This window comes from Lycorma delicatula, chromosome 1, assembly GCF_047948215.1.
Source record: "Lycorma delicatula isolate Av1 chromosome 1, ASM4794821v1, whole genome shotgun sequence".
Classification (NCBI taxonomy): domain Eukaryota; kingdom Metazoa; phylum Arthropoda; class Insecta; order Hemiptera; family Fulgoridae; genus Lycorma; species Lycorma delicatula.
Window position 1 is genome coordinate 371,435,240 of NC_134455.1, and position 23,680 is coordinate 371,458,919.

General features: G+C 34.3%; 1 protein-coding gene across 1 annotated transcript in view; it reads right to left on the minus strand.

Annotated features, from left to right (window-relative positions):
- Positions 1-5,998: 5,998 nt before the first annotated feature.
- The window catches only part of LOC142317269 (uncharacterized), a 95,165-nt gene continuing 77,483 nt past the window's right edge, over positions 5,999-23,680 (minus strand). The window contains exons 15-17 of the mRNA XM_075353678.1: positions 21,578-21,713; positions 10,844-10,999; positions 5,999-6,224 (exon numbers count right to left, since the gene is read on the minus strand). Of these exons, the coding sequence (XP_075209793.1) occupies positions 6,207-6,224; positions 10,844-10,999; positions 21,578-21,713 (310 nt within the window). The 3' untranslated portion in view covers positions 5,999-6,206. The remainder of the gene's footprint in view (positions 6,225-10,843; positions 11,000-21,577; positions 21,714-23,680) is intronic.

The window sequence follows — 23,680 nt, forward strand, 5'->3', positions numbered from 1 at the left end:
ATTAAGAAAGACATCAAGATAGGTGTGAACAAAGTTTATTGGAACAAGATTCAGAAGAAGAAGAAAATATAGCCTCTTCTACATTACTATCCCAACAAACAACATTACCACCATATTCTGAACAATCTCAAGAAGAACAACCTCTAATATATACAAAATATACGCCTATATTAGAAGACACTTAGTCTTCCGATATTAAACCACACTTGGAAATGTTAAAACTGGTCCAAAAGTATCTCTAGACCATGTATATGGTGTAAAGTATGATAGAAATACAGATATTTGTACTTTAGGTGACATTAAAATTAAATTTAAAGACGATAAAATTCATTTGGGGAATAACATTTATCAAGCTACAAATCTTTTAGAATTGTTGATCAGGAAAAGGAACTTTACAATCGATATGTGAAGGCCGTGTTCAAAAAATTCAATATAAATCATTATTCCACTCATTCAGATAAAAAGGCCAACATTATTGAACATTTCAATAGAATGTTGAAAACAAAAATGTGATCTAAATTTACAAAATATGGCAACTATAAATGGATAGATATTTTGCAAACATTTTTAGACGAATATAATAATTCTGTACATTCGGCTACATTATTTAAACCCAAAGATGTAAACAAGACGAACGAAGCGCATGTTTTGGCAAATTTAAATGCAAAATACGATAGAAATAAAGTTGTAACAATTAAATTTAATTTAGGCGACAGTGTTCGTATAAGTAAACATAAAAAGTATTTGAAAAGGGCTATCTACCAAATTGGTCAAATAAAATATTTAAAATACACACACATACTGAATCCAATCATGTTACCTATGAACTAATTGATTCCCCAAACGAACTCATAAAAGGGTGTTTTTACCATCATGAACTACAAAAACCAAACATAAAGATGTATTCCAAATTGAGAAAATTTTAAGACGAAAAGACATCAAAGCCCATGTAAAATGGTTGGGTTTTGATAAAACGTACAATTCTTGGATCGATTTGAGCGATATATTTTTGTAATGTTTTAATCAATTCATTTTTTTTCATTAATATATATATAAAATGTCGATTCTTTCACTATTGGTATTCTACTTTTTATTGACATTATTACTCAATAACAGACGTTGTGAATAGAAAAAAAAATTTATATCATCAATAAAATAATAATTTTACTTTTTATATAGACCAAGTAAAAATGTCTAATATTTTCCACAAACTGAATAGTTTGAATTGTTGCAAAAATATTAAAAAAATTAATAAAATGATGCAAAATAGGCGTTATCGAATTCAAAAAGTAGAGCTTATAAAAACAAAAAGTGGTGATTCAATTATTGCCACAATTGAAGGATTTGGAAAAATATTTTTACCGCAAAGGTTCAATGATGTTACAGTGTCAGATTTAAATGAAATTAACAATTCTAAAGACGTTTATATAATATACAAGGGTATGAGAAGAACGGCCAATGGTCATAATTACCATGATTTAGAATTTACATGTGGCATTGATGCTTGGAATTGTAAAAAAGGTTAAAATAAAATAGTCCAATATTTTAAAAATTATTTAGACAATTTTTCATATGCTATATTTGACGATTTTAAGCTAATTATCGACACAAATACGGGTTGTTTTAATGCAACAAAATTATGTCAGGTTGGAGGGAAATGTTTTTATAATTGGTTTCATAATAAAGATTCAAAAGAATTGATTGCGTTCTATAATATAAAGCCGCCCCTTATATAGGAGGGGTTTTTTTATGAGGTGATAACAAACATGAAATAACTAGAATTATTACCGGTAGATATGTTTATTGATGCAAGTACACAATACATTTAAACTAGTTTCTTTTCTTTTTTTTAAATTCATTTGGTGGTGAAGATGTTCACTACCAAAATAACTCATATAAAATCGTTTCAAAGGGTACAAATCTACTTGATTTAGTAATCTCAGGTATTTATTTCGTAATAAAGAATCTACAAAATTGTTACAGTATTTTGGTCTCGCAGATTCGAGTGACAAAATTAATTCAACATTTTATTGTTGAATTTTACAATAATAAAGTGATTCCTCGCATATGAAGAATCGCCTATATGGGAAACGATTTAAAAATTGGATTCAAAATAAAGAATATGAAATTAATCGATGGGGCAAACACTATTTATGCAGAAACTTTGGCTCCTCGGAATTCCGATGGGCCAAACATTATATATGTAGTTAATAAAAATCAATTAGATTTTGTAATTTCTGGTTAGATTTAAATTTTTCAATTAGTCGGGCTGATTTGGTCTAACAAAATATCCTATATAACGATTGTGAATCCAAAGTGAATCTATATAACGAAAGTTAATCTAAAGGGTACAAATCCATTATTTCTGGTTTGTAGATGAAAACATTGGAATATTATTACAATAATTTAAACTTTTCAATTTATAGAAGATATTAGACATTTTTGCAAATTATATTTTAGAATTGATAGAATAATTTGTTCCCGCAAATTTAGTCTCCCAAAATAATTAATATACAATCGTTTCAAAAGGTACAAATCCACTAGTACTTAAATAATCTAAAACATTAATAGTTACTTTGGTCCCGCAGATTGGAGGTAGCAAAATAATTCATAAAAACTTGTATAAAAGGTTACAAAATCCATTAGATTTAGTAATTTCTGGTTTGTATATGAATAATTTAAACTTCACAATTTGACATTTTTAAAGATTTGAAGACGGTCCAAGACATGGTGGTTAAAGACTGTTTGCTCAAATCACTATAATGAAATAAAATGAAAATGTGTTTTTACTAACTCGGTTAACAGTTTTAATTACTTTTAAATTAATTTTTTAAAACACTGGCATCATTACTTTCAGCAAAAGCGGGATGATGAGTAATGAAGGTTGTATAATGTTTATTGATAAGATGGATAATGACACCATAATTGTGTAAATCTTAATATGATGTTTTGTCATCACTACTTTCAGAGAAATCTAGAGTTTAAACAATTGTATTATAAATTGACCGATTCGCCATATACGTTTCAGATTATAAAAACAAATATCCCTTGTACGTGATTGATTGTTCGCGACAGGGTGAATCGATAAAAATGGGGGTTATTGATTTGAAAATTAATATTGAAGTTGAAAAGAATTTTAAACCATATACAATCGCACATTGTTTGATAATACATAAAAATGTAGTGGCTTACTCGCCGTTAACAGGCAAAGTAATTAAACAACCTTAATAAGTAGAAATTTTAATTAATTTATTTTACTTTCGCTGAAAGTAATGATTTCATATTTTTTTAAATTAATTTAAAAGTGATTAAAACTGTTAACAGTGCAATTTTCAATTCACTTAGGTACCAATTTCATAAATTGCTGTGAAAAGGGCGTATCTTGAGAACAGCCGAACTTAGACGGATGAAACTACTGGCAATCAAATCAAAACAAAATCTGGTAGTACCCGTAGGGTCAAGCCTTTCAAAATTGCGTTAAAAATCGTCTAGGACGCATCGTTCTAGATTACGGTCTATTTTTAAAATTCGGTAGAATCTTTTGATTAATTTACACGTATACGGGTGTAATCTTGTCTAATGTATTTGAATAAGTTACATACATACTGGAACAATTTATTGAAGTAGATCATTGAAGAAAACATTCTGATTTCGCTGAATGTAATGATGTCCAATTTTGTTTTATTTGAACATGAGTGATACATATCAGTTATATATAACTTTATTCGAAAGTAAAAATAATTTTGATGTGTAAAATGTTTTCTACTTTGTAACCTAAATAACTATGCAAATCAGCACTTCTGTATTTCTCTCATGTTTAAATGTATATATAGTAATTTTTTTTGTTTAAATTGAGTAAATATGTGTGTGTATTTGATATAAGTAAATAAATTGTGATTCAAAGGTCAGAAAAGATTGAATAGAGGATCTAGCATCTTTTTCTCTTATTTCACTTACTGGTTACAGTTACTTAACTCATTGGTCAACAGATACAGGCCTGTTACTCTTCTAACATGACATGCACAAAATTTCACAGTTATGCCAAAAATTGATAAAAATAGATTTTTCACAGTTTTTGTTGAGATAGTGTATAAGGTTCTTTTCTTGCAACTGTTTCTATTAATGCACTTTCTTCAGGCAATATGTTCTATAAGACAAGTGATATTCTGCGTTTGCGTGTTTTGATGGTTAACATCTCTTTTCTTTTAAAAACAATTAAAAATTAATTTTTTCATGTTACAGGAGTAACAAGTTTGCTAACAGGGAGCTTAAAATTCTACTCGAGGATTCATGGCTCTTTCACAATAAGACACCGAAATACCTAGGCGTGACACTTGACAGAACGCTTTCATTTAAGGAGCACTTAATGAAAACTGCAGGGAAATATTTCTCGCTCACTAGAGCAAAAAACAACTTCATACATAAGCTCTGTGGAACGACGTGGGGAGCCTCGACTTCCACTATGCGCACATCGGCTCTGAACCTGGTATTCTCTGCTGCTGAATATTGTTCGCCAGTGTGACTTAACAGCCCTTATGTTCATAGATTTGATGTTCATCTTAATAACACTATGAGAATAATTGCCGGGGTTATCAGGCCTATTCCCGTGGAATGCCTCCCGGTATTGAGCCACATGCCACCCACGAACCTGCGCCGTATGAACGCTCTTGTAAGAGAGTACAAGAAGATTATGGACGATCGAAACCTGCCAATACATGAGGACATTGAGGATGCCAATCGAGATCGCCTTCGATCTAGGGAGCCACCTATCAAAACAACAATTGCTGCCACAGAGGACGGATTTAACCTAACTGACGCCTGGCGTCGAGAATGGACCACAAAGCAGGATAAACAAATCCCATGTATTACTCAAAGGACGCCGGGTTTTGATTATCCACGTAAGACATGGTCAACGCTAAATAGAATACGGACTCAGCATGGTAAATGAGCCTATTTCCTGTGTAAATGGGGTAAAACACCGACGCCCCTTTGTGAGTGTGGTGAAAATGAAAACTGTCAGACACATCACAGAAGTTTGCTCTAGGACAGTTTATGAAGGGAATCCTGAAGATTTCCTGATGGCGACTCCAGAATCAGTAGCTTATATTAGTTTGTTAAATCTTTGTTTGTAATTTTGACAGTAATTGGTGTTATGTTTTGATACCATACGTTAAATAAATAAATATTATAAACAAAAGATAAATCATTAAAATTTAACAGATTTGTTCTGCATGATATTTAATACAGTATTCCTTATAGAAGTTATAATTAGGGAAATGCCAGACATATATACAGAAGGTATGTAATAAGCCGATTTCATACAGCGCACGATATACGAATATGCTGGTTTTGAAAATTCATTATTTTTTTATGATTTTACAATCATTCAGATTTTGAACATCGACATCATAACAGTGAAATATTAAAAATACAGGTTTTCAATAAAAAAGTAAATGAATCATATAAAAGGTAGATGGAAAATTAACACTAACAGTCCATAACTTTATTTTATTTTTTATTTTTTTTGTTTTACTTTATTTTAATTTAACTTTTTTTTTATTTTGTAATGTATTTTAAAAAATATATCCCAAACTCGTACATTACTCAATTATCGATAAATATTTAGATTAGGAAAGGAAGTGATATTTAATCTAAATCGAATTAATAAGTTATTATTCCGTGGCCGGGTTAAAACTTTGTTCCGCCATATTTATTTAATATGTAGTAGGCAAATTTTTAATATTTGTCCAAACCCCTAATTGGAATAGAAGACGTCAGTGCTGAGCGATTTACATTAAAAGTCTAAAAAATTTACTTGTACTGGCTCCACCATAATATTCACGTTTCATTTATTGAACGACCGATTACGCATTTACTGCAGAGTCTTGAATTATCATCATAAATCCATTAAATTGATTTTGATATTCGCAAGGTATATAGATAATTTTTCAACTGAAAGACATTTGTTGATAGGAAATAAATAAAAAATCTATAAATTAAAAAAAAAACATTTTTTATATTATTACTTTTAAAGTTAAAATTCAAATTCTGATTTATAATAAATTAATTTATATATATTCATAATTTTCAATCCAGATAAACATACATCAATTACAATTTTTTTTTTTCATATAAAACGCTAATAATCAAATATCAATGCGGTCTGCTGTATGTTTCTCTCGTTTATCCATTTTTAACTTTTATAATTAGTCTTCTGGGAAAAACTGAAATAAAGAAATATTATATAAAATGTACAGAAATACATTCTTCTACATTAAATGTTTAAAACATTAATATTACTCTTTTTTAAATGAACAAAGGAATAAGTTATCTGCATTATTGAGAAAACTAAAAAGCAGGAATCTCTGAATTCATATTCTAACGGAATTGATTAAAAGGTATCTTGTTTAGTAATGGCCAAACTGTCGGATTTTATAGTAATGAATAAGATCAATTACAGTATTTTCTTAAATTTACAGCTTAAGAAAAAGATGGCTAATAAAAGTTCTTATGTAGGAGAAGATTGTCTATCATCATTTTCTGATATCTTATAACTAAATTATTCAAACAACTGGTTTCCATAAATATCTCGATTGAGCTTTTACCCACTAAGAAATTTAATAAAAAGTAGCTCGGTATTTTGTTTTATATGCCTAATGTGCACGTTACAATCTCTTTAACTTGTGAACAGTAGTAAGCAACTACATAGACCTGTGAGATGAGTATGATATGTATTGCTTGTAAATAAAACGAAATCTCGTGTGGACTCAGGAAGATCATTCCTGAAACGTGTCGTTAATTGAACTCCAACCATTTACGTACATCTGTTAGTCACTTTGTAGTATAAAAATATGCCGTTAAATATCTGATTTTGATGGCGATTTTTAAATTAGGTAACCAGATGGCTTAAAAAAGATTATGAAGTCAATGCTCCAATTTTTCTTTGATATAAAGGGATAAACAAACTATTAAATTATATATTCCCTTACAAAAAACAACAATTTTGTTTGTAATAAGATATTTATGTTATATCATAAAATTGATTAATTATTATACTAACAAAAGAAGAAAAAGAGGTATATTATAATATATATTATATATATATATATATATATATATATATATATATATTTATTACAATATAGTTATTTTTCCCTGTAACATAATAATTTTCTTATAGTATTTTATTATATATATATATATATATATATCCTATTTCAGTGATTACTTATTATTACACTAACAACTTGCAGTTAAACGAAACAGTTCCCTTCATATTCTAAGATTCTGAAATGACACAAAAACCACAAAGAAATGTAATTATACAAAGAAAAAGATTGAAGAGAAATGAAAAAGATGAAATCACATACATTCTTGATTATCATTAAATCATTTCCCAAAATAAATGCAATTTGTACAGAGCAAGAAAGGTGTTTTAGTGACAGAAATAAAAGCAACATATATATAGGTGATTTTAAAGAACGGAAAAGACTTCATATTTCAAACCTGAGAAATACGAGGACGTAGAAACAAGTGCCGACCCGTAATTTAAAAAACACTACTATATTTTGCATAGATGAATTACTGTGGCTTTTCTAGAATTTGTAAAAAGACTTTTTGCCGTGGCATTTTTTGTTTGTAAAAATATATGCTGATATAAAATCGTTTAATAAAACATATTCAATACTACAAGTGTCTTTTTTACTGTATTCATTTCAAGAACTGGCTCTGTCGTGAATAAATATTACTCTAATACAGCGGTTTTGAAACTACTACGCGTACCATTTCTGTAACGCAGACCAACTGCACAATACAAAACCACTCTATCAATAAAGAAAAATACAATTTTGTATTATATGATAGAAAATTATTAGTACAATAGTTTTTATTACTTTTATTAGTATATCAGATCACGGGTTCTCAAATGTTTTGATAAAGTATAATACAAAGTATTTTATCATGCATTTACGAGTGCCGGAATTACCTTGGATGAGGGCCCAAGCAAATCGATATTTTTGAGGCCCCCTCCCCCCTGGATAAACTTTTTGTCTTCTCTCTCTTTTTTTTTGTAATAAAAGAAAGATCAAATAAATATTTATTTCATTTACAGTTTTATGTAAAGTACATTTACAGTTTCTTCCTACTTTTTTCTGGTGCAAAATCTTGAATGACATCATCAAAGTTCATTTTGTGAAGCAAAGTTTTTTACTTCGAGGCCCCTGTCAAATTAAGGCCTCAAGCAACCTGTTGTTTTGCTTTATGGTAAATGCGTCACTGGCATTTAATTTTTCCTTAAAAAACCATTGCAGAACAAAATGTATAACAATTTTGTATTATACATAATGTACCGCAGAATTATTAGTATAAAATCTTTTGATTATTATTAAGAGAACGGTTCTCAAATTTTTTAATGTATTATAACACAAATTATTTTATAGTGCCTTAATTTTGAAGAAATTATTTGTGTATTGCAACAATATGAATACGTTATTCGCCTAGCAAAACTGAACACTCAGCTCCGACGGCTTCTTACATGCCTTAGCGTTGTTTTCTGATTCTTGCATGAATCGCATCACATATATACGAACAAGTATTTTCATGGCCTCGATTAAAGGATAGCCAACTTTTCTCCAGGAGTTAAGCGTCGTGGTAATTCTACAGATAAACGGATAAGGTGATTTACATATTTGCGATTGTTTCGAAAATGTTGTTGTTTTACTTTGTAGTTTGATAAAATTAAATTGCTGCCGGTCTTTGTGGCGCGAGTGGTAGCGTCTCGGCATTTCATCCAGAGGTCCCAGGTGTGAATTCCGGGCAAGCATGGCAATTTTAAACGCTATAAAAATTGTCATTCAGCACGGAGATTAAAAAAAAAAATAGAATGATTATGTGGGCATACTAATTTAGGAAAAATATAGAAACAAGGGAAGCAATTTTAGCATTCAGATTAATGGTAGAATGAAAATTAAAGAAGGACCAGCCAACATACATGGCATTTACAGATTTAGAAAAGGCATTTCATAACGTAGACTTGAATAAAATGTTCATAATTTAAAAAGAATTAGGTTTCAAATAAAGAGATAGAAGAACAGTTGCTAACATTTACAGGAACCAAACTCCAACAGTAATAGTCGAAGAACATAAGAAAGAAGCTGAAATGAAAAAGGGAGTCCGACAAAGATGTACCCAAACCCGTTCCTTTTTAATTTTTATATAGAACTAGCTTTTAATAAAGTTAAAGAACAATTTAGATCCGGAGTAACAGTAAAAGGTGAAAAGATAAAGATTTTACGATTTACTAATGATATGGTAGTTCTGGCCGAGATTAAAAAAAATTTCGAAGAAACAGTGAATGGCATGAATGAAGTCCTACGCAACAACTACCGCTTGAAAAAAAACAAGAACAAAACGAAAGTAATGATATGTAGTAGAAATAATACAGATGGATCACAGAACATAAAAATAGGAGGAGAAAAGATTACTGAAGTAGAAGAATATTGTTATTCGGGAAGTAAAATTACCAAAGACGGACGAAGCAGCAGGAGCGATATAAAATGCCGCATAGCATAAGAAAAACGAGCTTTCACACAAAAATATAATTTTGTTTCCTCAAAAATTAATTTAAACGTCAGAAATATATTTTTGTAGGTATATGTTTGGATTGTAGCTTTATATAGAAGTGAAGCTTGGACGATTGGCATACCTGGGAAAAAAAATATTAGAAGCTTTTGAAATGTGAAGCTGTTGAAGAATGTTAAAAAAACAGATAGTGGACATAGTGACAAATGAAGAGGTGTTGCAGCAAATTGATGAAGAGGGAAGCGTTTGGAAAAATGTAGGTAAATGAATAGACAAACTTATAGCCCCATACTAAGGCATCTTGGAGAGTCGCCTTAATATTGGAGGAACATGTAAATGGAAAAAATTGTGCAGGTACGTAACGTTTGGAATATGTAAAACAAATTGATAGGGATGTAGGATACAAGGGGTATATCGAAATTAAATGACTGGCACTAGATAGGGAATCTTGGAGAGATGCATCAATCCAGCTAAATGATTGAAGATCAGAAAAAGAAATTAATTTATCTTAAGATTAATGTAACAGTTTACTCAGTACTGCGTAAAATTATAACAAAAATAGGTAAATATTCGTACCAAGAGAAAAGCACGATATAAAAATAAAATTATATAAATCGATTGTATGAAATAATCAGAAATTAAATAATTTTATTTGTTAAAATTTCATGTAAAAATTATTTCTGTAAGTATTTCATAGATATATTGGGCGAATAGGATTTTTGGCTAACTTTTATCGTCTTTCTTGTTGCCTATGTGAAAGACATTGGAGAAGGATAGCAACACTTATTCCAAAATCTATTTATTTACAAGTTCTTAAAAATTGTAAATGATGAATTTTTAAAAAGTAAAAATCAACTGGTGAGCCTTAAGAAATTTCTTATCTCAAAATTTTAAAACATTTTCATTGACTTATCCTAAAAAAATAATCTCTACATAGTAATTATCAATGAAATGGCTGCATTTGTTAAATATAATGTAGTTATTGATAACCTTCATAACCGAATAAATTAGAAGACCCATTAAATATTAATGAAAAACCGGTCGAAATAACGCATATTCTTCAAAGAAATTAAACTTTGATTTGGTTGTGTAATCCAGAAATATACGCTAATTTATTACACATAATAATTTACGAATTGGTAGAGTTTTTTGAGATTTAATGAACATTAAATAACTAAATCTTTAAGAATAAAAATAATTATAATTATTTATAATTAAAAAAAAGCGAATAAAGTACAATCTATCAGAAAAAAAAAATATTTACCATACTATTAACTGGTTTCTGAGTCACTAAATACCTCAGACCAGTAATTTGATTTCTATTTGTGCTTTTTGAATGATAACCACCGACAGTGAACTTGTATGATTGATAGAGAGGTATACTTTTGACATTATTAGGTTCAGTGATATATACGGGTACCTGGAAATGAACAAATTTTTATATTAAAAATAAGTAATTAAAGGATAATAACAAATTAATTTAATTAAGGAATATTTGTGCAAATATTATTCAAAAAATTAAAATTTAAAAAGTTTGTAATTATTATTATCTCTCCCCACTCACTCACTCTCTCTCTCTCTCCCACTATTTCTCTCTCAGTATATATATATATATATATATAAATCTCGCGTACGTTACAATTAATTAACTCAGACTGACGACTGAGGAATGAAAACTGGATGACCACAATAATGACGATGAACTTTATTAAATAATATTGCTGGAGCTGCTGCTTCGTCAGGAATCCAGTGTATACGAACTAGCAGTGAACTTTCAATTCTCACCCTAGGGAGAAGAACACCCACCTGTTGTTCTCTTGTCATCCGGATATTCATCTCCGGCCATCACCTGTCTGATTGCCACATCACCCCCTCCGTTCCTAACCATGAGTGGCTTAATCGGAGGACGTCTTCTTGCTTCAAACTGATTATATTCTATAGTCATCAGTCTGGCCACATGAGATGCCACCGATGAGGATGTCTTGAGTGTCATCCACATCGGTAAATTCCGCCCTGGTAAAGTTTTGCCTTCGAAGAAGACATCAGACACCTAACTCTACCACGTAGCCCTCAAGAACTGCTAAACCCACGGAAGATCAAAGACCCCGCGCCTAAATCTACACATTCTATCATCATCTAAACTGTATGTACCCATTATAAAAACCATTTCAATAAATTTCAGGCTACGACCACATATTAATAATTCAGTTAAAATTCATGCCACGACAACATATTAATTTAGAGATTGGAGTGCTCCCAGTGAGGAAAAATGTCGCAGAGAACCTCAGGTCTAGCCTGTTCGGGAGCTGAATATAACTCTAGTCTCGCACTTCAGCTCCAACTTTGACGACCGCTTGGATTTGCAGCTAGGTTGATAGCAGCCAACATTTACTTATTTGCCTCTTATTAATTGTGCATTCCAATTTAACAAATCGCCATGCTAAGTCAGTAAATTCATACCTTTTTTTTTTTTTTGACTCTGCTCCCCTTAGCCGGTCCGACTGGTTGTTATTACGCCACCTAGGGGAGTGCCTGTTATACTCTAATGGTCCTTCCCACCTACCAGCTGTATGTCCGGCAAGGCAGGTCGGCCCACCGGTCAGGTCTTTTGAGTCCTTTGAAAGTAGGAAAGGTCCTTGAGAACCTTGGAAAGTCGTGACGCATCGATGGGTCTTTTACACTTGTAGAGACATTTTCTCCCTCGGAGTCCCCAGTGGATCCTTGGAACTGACACACCTTAGCATGCCAGCCCTCACCACTGGGGCTATCCACCCTACCCTAATCTATTCACTCAGAAGCCCAGTTTCTTCTCGTCTTCGTTTTTTACTGTTAAGATATTCCTGATAGTTCCTTCAATTCTTTTCCAATTGTCCTCACTATGTAGCCTGTTACTTGTAATCTCCTCAGGTCTCATCGTTTATAAATTTGTGTCCCGTCTATTTTGTATCGATCTGATGCATTCCTTGAAGGTGTGGTCTGCATCGTCAGTCTGCAACAGTCCGACGTTTGTCTTCTCCCAACTCTGTGAAGGTAATAATTAAAATTACCGTGGCCCGCAAAGTACTGCGACAAAAAGAAGTCCACCTCCCCGTGTTTCCTATTGATCCAACACTGAAGGTCAGGGATTAGCTGTTTTGCCCTGCTAGCAGGTCCTACCTCTCTCCACCTTTCTTTCCACCTAGTTATCAGCCTAAGCTTAGCCTCCTGAGTTTCTAATCCTTGCGATATTTCTACCCTGTAATGAGCCATTAAGTCGATTGGAGGTACTGCTGCCAAGACGCAAAATGCCTCATAGGAGACTGTTCTGTAAGCGGAAACCACTCCCAGCAACAGCCTCCTATGCGTTCTCACAAGTATTTTTTTTGTTTTTCTTGATTCGTAATGATGTCCACCATACAGGCACTGCATACCATAAAGATGATACAACTGCCGATGCTGTCACCTTTCTTTTGGTCGTTCTAGGAGCCTTCTTTGTTGACATGATCATATTTAACCCTTTTATCATATTGTCCGCTTTATTGCATATACTATTAATATGTTCAGAAAAGGCGCAATTTCTCTGAAAGAGAATTCCCAGATATTTCAGGCAGCTTGTCTACATTATTTCCTGTCCATTCACCACAATGTTCAGACGTTCTATAACTCTTCTACCAATAAACGTGATTAACTTACATTTATTAATTGATAACGTAAGTCTCTTTTATTGCAACCATTCATGTATCTTTGCAAGTGCCATATTGGCACTTGCAAAGATACATGAATGCACTTCTCCTGCATCTCCAATCCCGTCTTGCTCTGTACAAGGACTGCCAAATCATCCGCATAGGCTATTGTTTCCATACCAGGCGGATAGTCCAATTGTAGAATATCAAAAAAGGTGAGAACCCACAAATGAGGACCCAAAACCGAACCTTGGGGAACTCTACCGTATATATTGAATATCAATTCTCCTTCTTGTGAATTCACTGTACAAGTCCTTTCTGAAAGGTATTTCGCCACCTGTCTCCTCAAGTACGGGCTGATGTTTTTTGCCTGTAATGCCCTATGAATCTGACTCCACTTTACTGTGCCGAAAGCATTTCTAACATCTAAGGAGACAAGAATCGGAATTCTTCTAGTTCTCCATGTACCACGTTTTCTTCATGTACCAATTTATTACCTTGTTGGCACCTAATACGGTGGAGCGTCCCCTCCAAAAACCAAATTGATTTGGGCTAATCCCTTCATCTTCTTCAACTTCTCTAATAATTCTGGCGGCCAACATTTTTTCAACCGCCTTTCTCAGATTGTTCAATAGACTAAGTGGTCTATACTTCACTTGAACTTGTTCATAATTTCTTTTTGGGATGAAGACCACTCTGGCCTCCCTCCAACATCTGGGAAAAGAATCCCTTTCAAGCCCATAATTGGCCAAGTCCGTCGTTTCCTAAGGCAACTTCTTTATTAAGCCTTTCAGTATGGCTGCTGGTATGCCATTGATGCCAGGGCTCTTCTTATTACCTAGCTGTCCAATTGCACAAGCCAACTCGGCAGGCGTAAATCGTCTAGGTTCAAACTCTAGCAAAATAACTCCAATTTCTTCTTCACGTAGAATAAGTTCTTTAAACTGAATCTCTGCTTGACGTTTACTGAGTGTTGGTAGACGCCTGCCGAATTTCTTCGTTACTATTTTGTAGGCTTGGCCCCAGGGATCCTTGTCCAAGTCCTCACACAATCTTATCCAATGATCCCTCTTCTACTTTTTGATGGACCTGTTTAGCTATCTTCTCGTTTGAACATATGAGTGGACTGCCATATCATATTCCTGACCACCTCTAATTCTAAGCCTTTGTTTTTTCTTCTAGCTTTTTGTAATGCTCTCCGGTATCCCGCTATTTCATCAGACCACCAGTATACTTGTCCCCTGCGATTAGTGGCTCTAATTTCCTTGTCCATTTCCTGCTGTATGATCGTCGTTGGAGTATCAGGTGTTGCCTCTAATATATTACAGAGCCTATATACGACTCTTTCTACTATTCTTTCAATCTGTTGTGCCGAAGGTCTTATTGGAAGCTGTATATCCATGGTTACAAATACTCCATCCTTCATTATTAACTTAACAGCAAAGTGATCGCTTGCAATGTCCTGATCTAAAACATGCCACTCATATTGATCACTTCCCCATCTGCCATCAATGATGACCAAGTCCAATACTGAGCAATGGCCTCGAGCTACAAACGTCGGAGTATTATCATTTATACAATAGTATCCAAGCGACTCCAATAAATCTGCAAGTAATTCTCCTCTCCGGTTATTATAGGAGCTACCAGCTAACCTCGATTTACAATTGAAATCACCCATCATTATGACCTTCTTACTCTCACAAGAAAGTATTCTATGAATACTATCCAGATACTTCTCGTAATCTCCAATACTTATGTTGGGTGATACATATGCTCCTGCTATAATTGTGGAGTCTGTCTCTACCACTACAAATCCCTCTATTCTTGTTTTGAAGCACAAGGCCAATCTCCCACTCATATTTTTCTCAAACTACATAAAGGATAGCTTACTTTATGACTTACACTAGAAATCAAGATCAATATCACAGTCTGGTATCAGAAACATTAACATTAGCGTAATTTATTTGCTAATTCATTAAAAAATTAAGCAAAATTAATTACAAGTAAATGATGTTACGTTTTGATAGAAATATTATCTACAATTAAAATAACTGAAAAACAGCGAAAACATGTAGTATTTTGCAATGAAACGTAAAATAAATAAAAATAGATAATGTTGGGTAAAGTTAAAAAATAAAAAAAACACAGCTAGTATTTGCCAAAAGAAATTGGACTTTAATTATGTAAAACAACTGAACTTATGTTAAAGCATAACCTTAAATTGAATGAAATTATGAACTAAACATAACTTAATTTCACTTAAGAAATATCAACTGAAATCAGCATATCAGTAATAATATTATTAAAATGAGATTTACAATTATATACTTAGAAAAACAAAACATCAATAAACATAATATAACTGGAGAACTATTGCATTACTGACAAATGCTGTAATGTTGAAAAATTAGTAATGAACAAATGTCATAACCTTAGAAAAATAAATTAAAATAAATCTGGATTGGCATTGGCCTTTCCTGATTTATGAACCACAAACTTAACGTTAACTGATGTAAAAATGTAATTTTAGTTGACGTAGAAAAATACACAATAATATTACAGTACAAAAGAGTTAATTACAATATAATCACACTGAACTTAATTGAGCACATGAAATGGGTTGCAGCTGAAATGACAGCCTTCTGTAAGTGACCTGTCGTGACTGTACTAAAGTGAAATTGAAACTTGACCGGCATAGGTAGGTTGAACTGAATGTTCCACAAATTTGAATGATAATATAAAGGTTTAACGTAATGAGTAATGAAAAACTGAACTTGCCTGTAACACACAAATATTTGCCAGAGATGACCTCGTAACAGCAAGTACAGAAGAATACCTATGTAGTCCTGGGCGTAGTCCGCACGGTGAATCAGGAATACAGAGGTGTGATGTGGTATAGTGGTAGAGTGAGGCGCGGAATCTCAAATGTGTTGTGATGAGTTTGAAATTCTGCTTGAGCGTGAATGTTAACACAGATTTTGCAGGAGAGTATTGCCCGAGGCGACTGCAGTGGTGAGATGTTGGAGGTACTCTGCCGAAAAGATGGCGAAAAAAGGCGGGGGTAGCCAGATCCAGGTAATGGACAGGAGAGTGTGTGTGTGTGTGTGTATAAGGGGACGAAAAGATAACGGGTGTTTGAAAAGGGTATTCAGAAATAACTCGATAGAATAAGGGGCGCGGTCGCTAAGGATGACGGGGGGAGGGTCGAACAGAAGAACAATAATAGAGACAGGTGGACTTTACGGACCCAGTAATACGAAACCAAGTGGAATTCAAACATTCCTTGTAACAAAGCAACGGGACCTACCCTAGCTGTGAATTCGTAGAAATAACGGAAAAACTTTATGCCAGAATGGCGTAAACATACTGGGGGGCGAGCGAGCAGAATCATGAAGAGAAGACCAGAGGAGGAATCTTGTTTCCAGGAGGAGTGATGAAACCAGAAGAGAGTTTGATACGGATGACACGGAAGATACCATCCTTACCAGGAAATGTTTCCGAGATGACACCAATGGGTTTTTCGGGAAGAAGATGCGGAGTTGAAAGAACGGATTTGAGAAGTCGTTTTCTTGGGCTTAGAAAGAGGTATGCGATTGATAGGAACGTGGAAGGCTGGTGGTCCATTCCACCAGGAATCGCGAGTAGGAGGCTGTGAGGCAGAAGATCCTTGAAACGCGATGTCAGAAGCGTTATTTGAAGACTTTACAGAAGGGGGAGAAGTGGTTTCCAAAGTTCGTTTGACACGGTTAGTCTCGTAGGTCCGTAACCTGTATGATCTGTTGCGGTTGTTAGCCACGGTCGTAGCATCTGAAGAAAGAGTTGAAGCGACAGCGTATCGTTTTTTAGGTCTTCGAATGGTTGTAGGGTGAAATGGATGCTCATATCGTTGATCATCCGGAATGGGAGGCTGGGCATACATAACTTCCTCGGTTTCCCTACATTTATGAAAAGTGTCGCCAACAGAGTCTTCTTGTGAAAATAGGGTGTTGAAAAAGGAAGTTGATTCTTCAGACGGCGAAGCGAGAAATTCGGAGGTGTTGCCGATGATTATCCATCCAAAGACAGTGTAGAGCGCGGAAGGAAATCCGGATTCTTGAATATTGCCGGAAGGCGCCAAAACATGGCAGAACAGGTCACTGCCAATGAGAAGATCAATAGGCGAGGAAGAGCAAAACGTCGGGTCAGCGAGATGGAGATGTTGAAATTTGTGGGCGACTGAAGGGGACAAAGAATGCGAAGGAAGGTTACCAGAAATATTAGGAAGCACAAGTGCCTTAGATTGAAAGGTCTTTTTGAATTGAGGTAAGGAGTGAATTTTGATGTTAGCGGTACCAAGAACAGAAGCATGGGTAGAGGAAATACCGGAAAGGCGTATTTCAGAATTTTCCAAAGGAAGGGCAAGACGGGAAAGACAATTTTTGGTAATTAAGGTGCGTTGCGAGCCGGAGTCCAAAACAGCACGGACCGTATGCAGTTTACCGAACGAGTCTTCTAAAGAGACGATGGCAGTGCCAAGCAGCACAGTCGAAGACTGTTCACAAGAAGAATGACAGGAAAAACAAGTTGCGTTGGGGTCAGACTGCGGTGAAATTGGAGTAGAGCTGATACGAGCGGAATGAGTGACGGGTGAATTATTCGAGTGAAAATTAGGGGCTAGAGTGACGGAAGGTGTCGTGGGTGTAGGTGTGATTACAGAGGGTGAGGGGCAAGCGTTATGAGCAGAATGACAACCAGATAGAGTGGGGGTATGTGGGTGTAGAGACGAGTGATGGGACGATTGAAAATTACTGGAAGACTGAGATGGACAATTCTGTATAATATTTTGCCGGGAAAAATTAGGGGACGGAGGAGTGGTACAACGACCTGAAGAAAAAAGGGGTTTCAAAGTGCTGTCGTTTGAACTTCCGAATAGAGCGATGTTACTCTTTTGACACAGTAAAGTATGGTGCGAGGAGTTATTGCAGTTTCTGCAGTTGAATTTTGACATACAAGTTTTCGGCGAATGAGAGCCCAAACAGCGGAAACAACGATCATTTTTTCGTAACCAGGCGATTTTTTGTTCATGCGACAAAGTTTGAAATTGTTTACAGCCATAAATACGATGAGCGTCCGCACATACCGGACAGCGGCCGGACGGAGTGTGATTTTGAAGAAAGAGGGATTTTATTGGCTTGGAGAATTTTGATGTTTGAGGACTAGGGTTATTAAAGTACGTAGGAGATTTTTCAGAAAAGGTGACATCGGCGTCAAGGCTTTCGGAAATTTTTTCCTCAACCGTGAGGAATTCAATCAGCTCTTCGTATGCGGGTACGCTAGACGAGGCGATACGATTTTCGAAACGCGTTCGAACATTGGGGGTGAGTTTTTCTAAACCAAGCTGCAGAAGAAGAAAATTTTCTAAATTTATGTTTAGACTTTTCAACGCATTAATGGAGGAAATGTACGTGGCCTTAAAATTAGAGAGGTAATTTTTACGATCATCGGACTGAAAACATTTAATACGGCTGTAAAAGCTATTTAGAAGAGAACGTTTGTTGTCATATCTGGAAATTAAAATGTCATAAGCGACTTGATAATTTTCCGCAGAAATTGGCAGAGATTCAATTAATAGGAGCGCATTACCAGATAAATGTGTTCTTAGAATTTGCAGTTTTTGTTCAGAAGATAACTGTGAATTTTCATGGACGGAACCTTTGAACAGATTGTGAAAATTTATCCAGTCGTGGAAATTTCCAGAAAAAATGGGAATTTTGAATTTCGGAGTCTCTAATAAGGAATGAAAAACTGGTTTGATATTCTGTTTTAAATCGGGAGTTTCTGATTCTACAAGTTTAATGGGACAAAACAATGAATCCCATTCGGTGCTGATTAAATTTATATCACAAATTTCGGATTGGTTTTTTATTTCTGAGTTATTAATAAGAATTTCATCGATGATGCCATAAAACTGTTGATCGAGGGCTTTGATATCATCAAGTTGTTTACTAGATACAGAAATTCCGTGAGAGTTGACAATTCTACTGAGTTTGTTAACACGAAGCTGCGCTTTGGCTAACAGCGCAGCGTTAGCTGAAATGATGGTGGCCTGAGCACGAGTCATGTTGTGCATTAAGTTTACAATAAATATTTAAATAGTAAGATTAGATACAATATGAAATACCACTCTTAAAAATAGCAACTTAATTATACAACAATAATATAAAATCAGAAAGAATTTTTTATCAGAGAATTAATAGATACGATAATCGTTATATTAAATTATCACAAGCAATAATTAATTATATAATTACTGTAATTAGTAGTTGTTTACAACTTTCATGACATCATTACTTTCAGTAACATGCTTAAAAACAATACAATATAAGATATTCTAAATTTGAAAGAACAATTTAAAGTATTTATATAATAGAAAAAGTTTAGATCAAAAATGTTTGAAAGAGATTTTATGACAAAAATTTACTTTAAGAAATGTAGTATGAACTGTAAATCCGGAATGATATCCGGCACCCGGAGGACCAAAAACAACTAGCTATGTTGGGTAAAGTTAAAAAATAAAAAAAACACAGCTAGTATTTGCCAAAAGAAATTGGACTTTAATTATGTAAAACAACTGAACTTATGTTAAAGCATAACCTTAAATTGAATGAAATTATGAACTAAACATAACTTAATTTCACTTAAGAAATATCAACTGAAATCAGCATATCAGTAATAATATTATTAAAATGAGATTTACAATTATATACTTAGAAAAACAAAACATCAATAAACATAATATAACTGGAGAACTATTGCATTACTGACAAATGCTGTAATGTTGAAAAATTAGTAATGAACAAATGTCAGAACCTTAGAAAAATAAATTAAAATAAATCTGGATTGGCATTGGCCTTTCCTGATTTATGAACCACAAACTTAACGTTAACTGATGTAAAAATGTAATTTTAGTTGACGTAGAAAAATACACAATAATATTACAGTACAAAAGAGTTAATTACAATATAATCACACTGAACTTAATTGAGCACATGAAATGGGTTGCAGCTGAAATGACAGCCTTCTGTAAGTGACCTGTCGTGACTGTACTAAAGTGAAATTGAAACTTGACCGGCATAGGTAGGTTGAACTGAATGTTCCACAAATTTGAATGATAATATAAAGGTTTAACGTAATGAGTAATGAAAAACTGAACTTGCCTGTAACACACAAATATTTGCCAGAGATGACCTCGTAACAGCAAGTACAGAAGAATACCTATGTAGTCCTGGGCGTAGTCCGCACGGTGAATCAGGAATACAGAGGTGTGATGTGGTATAGTGGTAGAGTGAGGCGCGGAATCTCAAATGTGTTGTGATGAGTTTGAAATTCTGCTTGAGCGTGAATGTTAACACAGATTTTGCAGGAGAGTATTACCCGAGGCGACTGCAGTGGTGAGATGTTGGAGGTACTCTGCCGAAAAGATGGCGAAAAAAGGCGGGGGTAGCCAGATCCAGGTAATGGACAGGAGAGTGTGTGTGTGTGTGTGTATAAGGGGACGAAAAGATAACGGGTGTTTGAAAAGGGTATTCAGAAATAACTCGATAGAATAAGGGGCGCGGTCGCTAAGGATGACGGGGGGAGGGTCGAACAGAAGAACAATAATAGAGACAGGTGGACTTTACGGACCCAGTAATACGAAACCAAGTGGAATTCAAACATTCCTTGTAACAAAGCAACGGGACCTACCCTAGCTGTGAATTCGTAGAAATAACGGAAAAACTTTATGCCAGAATGGCGTAAACAGATAAGTAGAAAAAAATTGATTGCAGTTGAAAGCCGGAAAATTAATTCTAGTTAACCCATACGTTCCATCAAATTCATTAAAACAATCATGATTTATATCCGCAATTTAAAAAAAAAATAAATAAAAAAAATAATAAACGTTAAAATTTTAATAAATATTAAACTTTGTAGGTGATATTTTATTACAGTTAAATCATGTGAAATATAAGAACAAACATACTGAAAATGTGTACTCAGTTAAGAAAGGTTTTAAACCTCGATCAATTTTGGTCTTAAAGAAATATTTTATGGAAAAAAAATTATAAAATAAAAAATAGTTTAAATGTATCCATGTTAAAACTGTAATCCAAAATTACAGTTAATATAAAAAAAAAAACATTTCATTATGCTAATATCATTCACTTATCCAAAAAAAATAAAAGTCAGAAAAATTGTTCTCTCTCTTTCTCTGCGCGCGCGCGTTAGCGTGTGTAAGTGGTGTAATATCTACACACACTCGTAACTCGAGCGCGCGCGCACACACACAAACACAGGATCCATATTAATCTACTTACTGTTACATATGATCTACAGATGTAGGAAAAATATAGTTCAAAATATAATCCGCTAAAATTTTCTTCTTTTCCCGTCGTCTTCCGTATGTAATTAAAGTTATCCGGTTTTTTCGGTGTACTTGATTGTAAGAAGCAACTAAAAAACATAAAAAATAATGAAGGTGAGTTAAAATATTAAAATGAATTAGAATTTTTTACAAAATATTTTAAATTCAATTTTGGCTTTTTAAAAAATGAATATTAAAATTTGTTATAATTTTACAAAAACAAAAAAAAATTGTAATTTCTCCCAGCTGCAAAGTTGGTATTGTATAAACAGAAAAAAAATTCATTACAAATTTAATTGTTCAAATCATTAATATTCTTTTTGATATGGAAGTCAAGTTTAGAAAAAGTAAAGCAAATTGGAAGTAACATTTAAAGATTAAAGAAAACTTAATTAACAGACACAAAATTAATTAATCCTTTGCGATCTTTAGGGTAGTCACACTAGTCACTATAATCCCCTTCTACTCATTTTTTTTCATACGTACGTCACCTGTCTCTCAGGTCTTGTCGGACAATGCCAACTATGTTTTGTTTGCGTCGATCTACAGCCAACTTGTCTTACCGGTTCAGCTAGGATACAGTTGTTTTCGGGAAAACCTGGTCATAGTTTTAAATTAATTCCCTGTTATTTTTAATTTCCTTTATCATTTTAAGGAGAGTACAAACATTACCTTTGAAGGAGCTTTAAATAAAAATAAAAATACCAAAAGTTATTATTGAACAAATATTTTATTACAATTAATAAAATTTAAAACTATTGTGAATAATGTGTATTTAATAAAAATTTAGTATACTTGGAGCTACAGTTTTATTTTATTTATTATCTTCCGCTGTATGAAACTTCTCAAAACCTAATAAAAAACATGAAACATCTTTATTGTTTATAAAATATAGGCTACTCCCTCAATGAATCATAAGACTTTGCCGATGGTGAGGGGGCTTGTGTTCTCAGTGATACACAGTAGCTGGACCGAAGGTGCAACCATATCGGAGAGGTATCTGTTGAGAGCCAGACTAAGGAATGATTCCTGAAAGAGGCCAACCCAACCCCGTAGGGAGAAGAAACATCCTTGTGACGTCACCGCTCGCCACACCATCCCCTCACCTTTACTGGAGGTCGTCTTTAGACCCTCTAACTGATTGCATCTCACAGTCATCAGCTAGGCCTCGGTCTGGAGGCCACCGATGTAAATGCCACGGCAGACATTTCCATCAGTAAATATATATCAAATTTCACCTTCACGTAGGCCTTAAACGGACATCTTCACATCCAACCTAACACGATACCCTCAAACTAACTAACCGAAACCGCGCACCCCGTGGAGATTTGACAACACGTGGAGATTTGACTAACTAACCGAAACCGCGCACCCCGTGGAGATTTGGAGATTTTTCGTGACTGTAAATGCTTCAGAACACGAACGAGTTTAAAGTTAAATCAGTGCTACAATCACACCAATCAAAATTATGTTATAGGCAACATAGGAATTTAGACCTATACCCAAATAAGTCAACCAGTTTAGGTCACCTAACAATGGGAACGCAACCCCGTTCCGGTCCACGTAGGAGCCGGGGACAACCCCTGCACCCCTTCAGGTCCCATCATAGTGTCTCACGAGGCATTATCAAATCACGATCAGGACCATACCGGCGGAGGGAAGCCACGGCCCCGGTCGCACGGGCTACCAAACCCAGGCAGCCAGCCACCACCACCAGCGGGAACCCCAAATAGAATCACAAATAGTGGCAATATAACCATGGCACGATGCCAATGTGCAAAACTCCATCCAATCCAATGCCTAAGCCGGAACTCTAGCCACCCGGGATCCTACCACGACAAGTACCTCGATCAAACTCCCTCTGCAGACCTACAAATCGCAAGGGCGCGAAGAAAAGCAGCCACTATAGCCCATTCTTCGGGGATCATCCAGTTGGGACGGACATACAGAAAGGAATCTATTCTCTTAAGTTCCCTAACAGCTCGTGAACGTTCAACCTCGTATCAGGGATAGACGTACAGGACATGGTCCACTGTATCATCAGTCCCGCAATCCG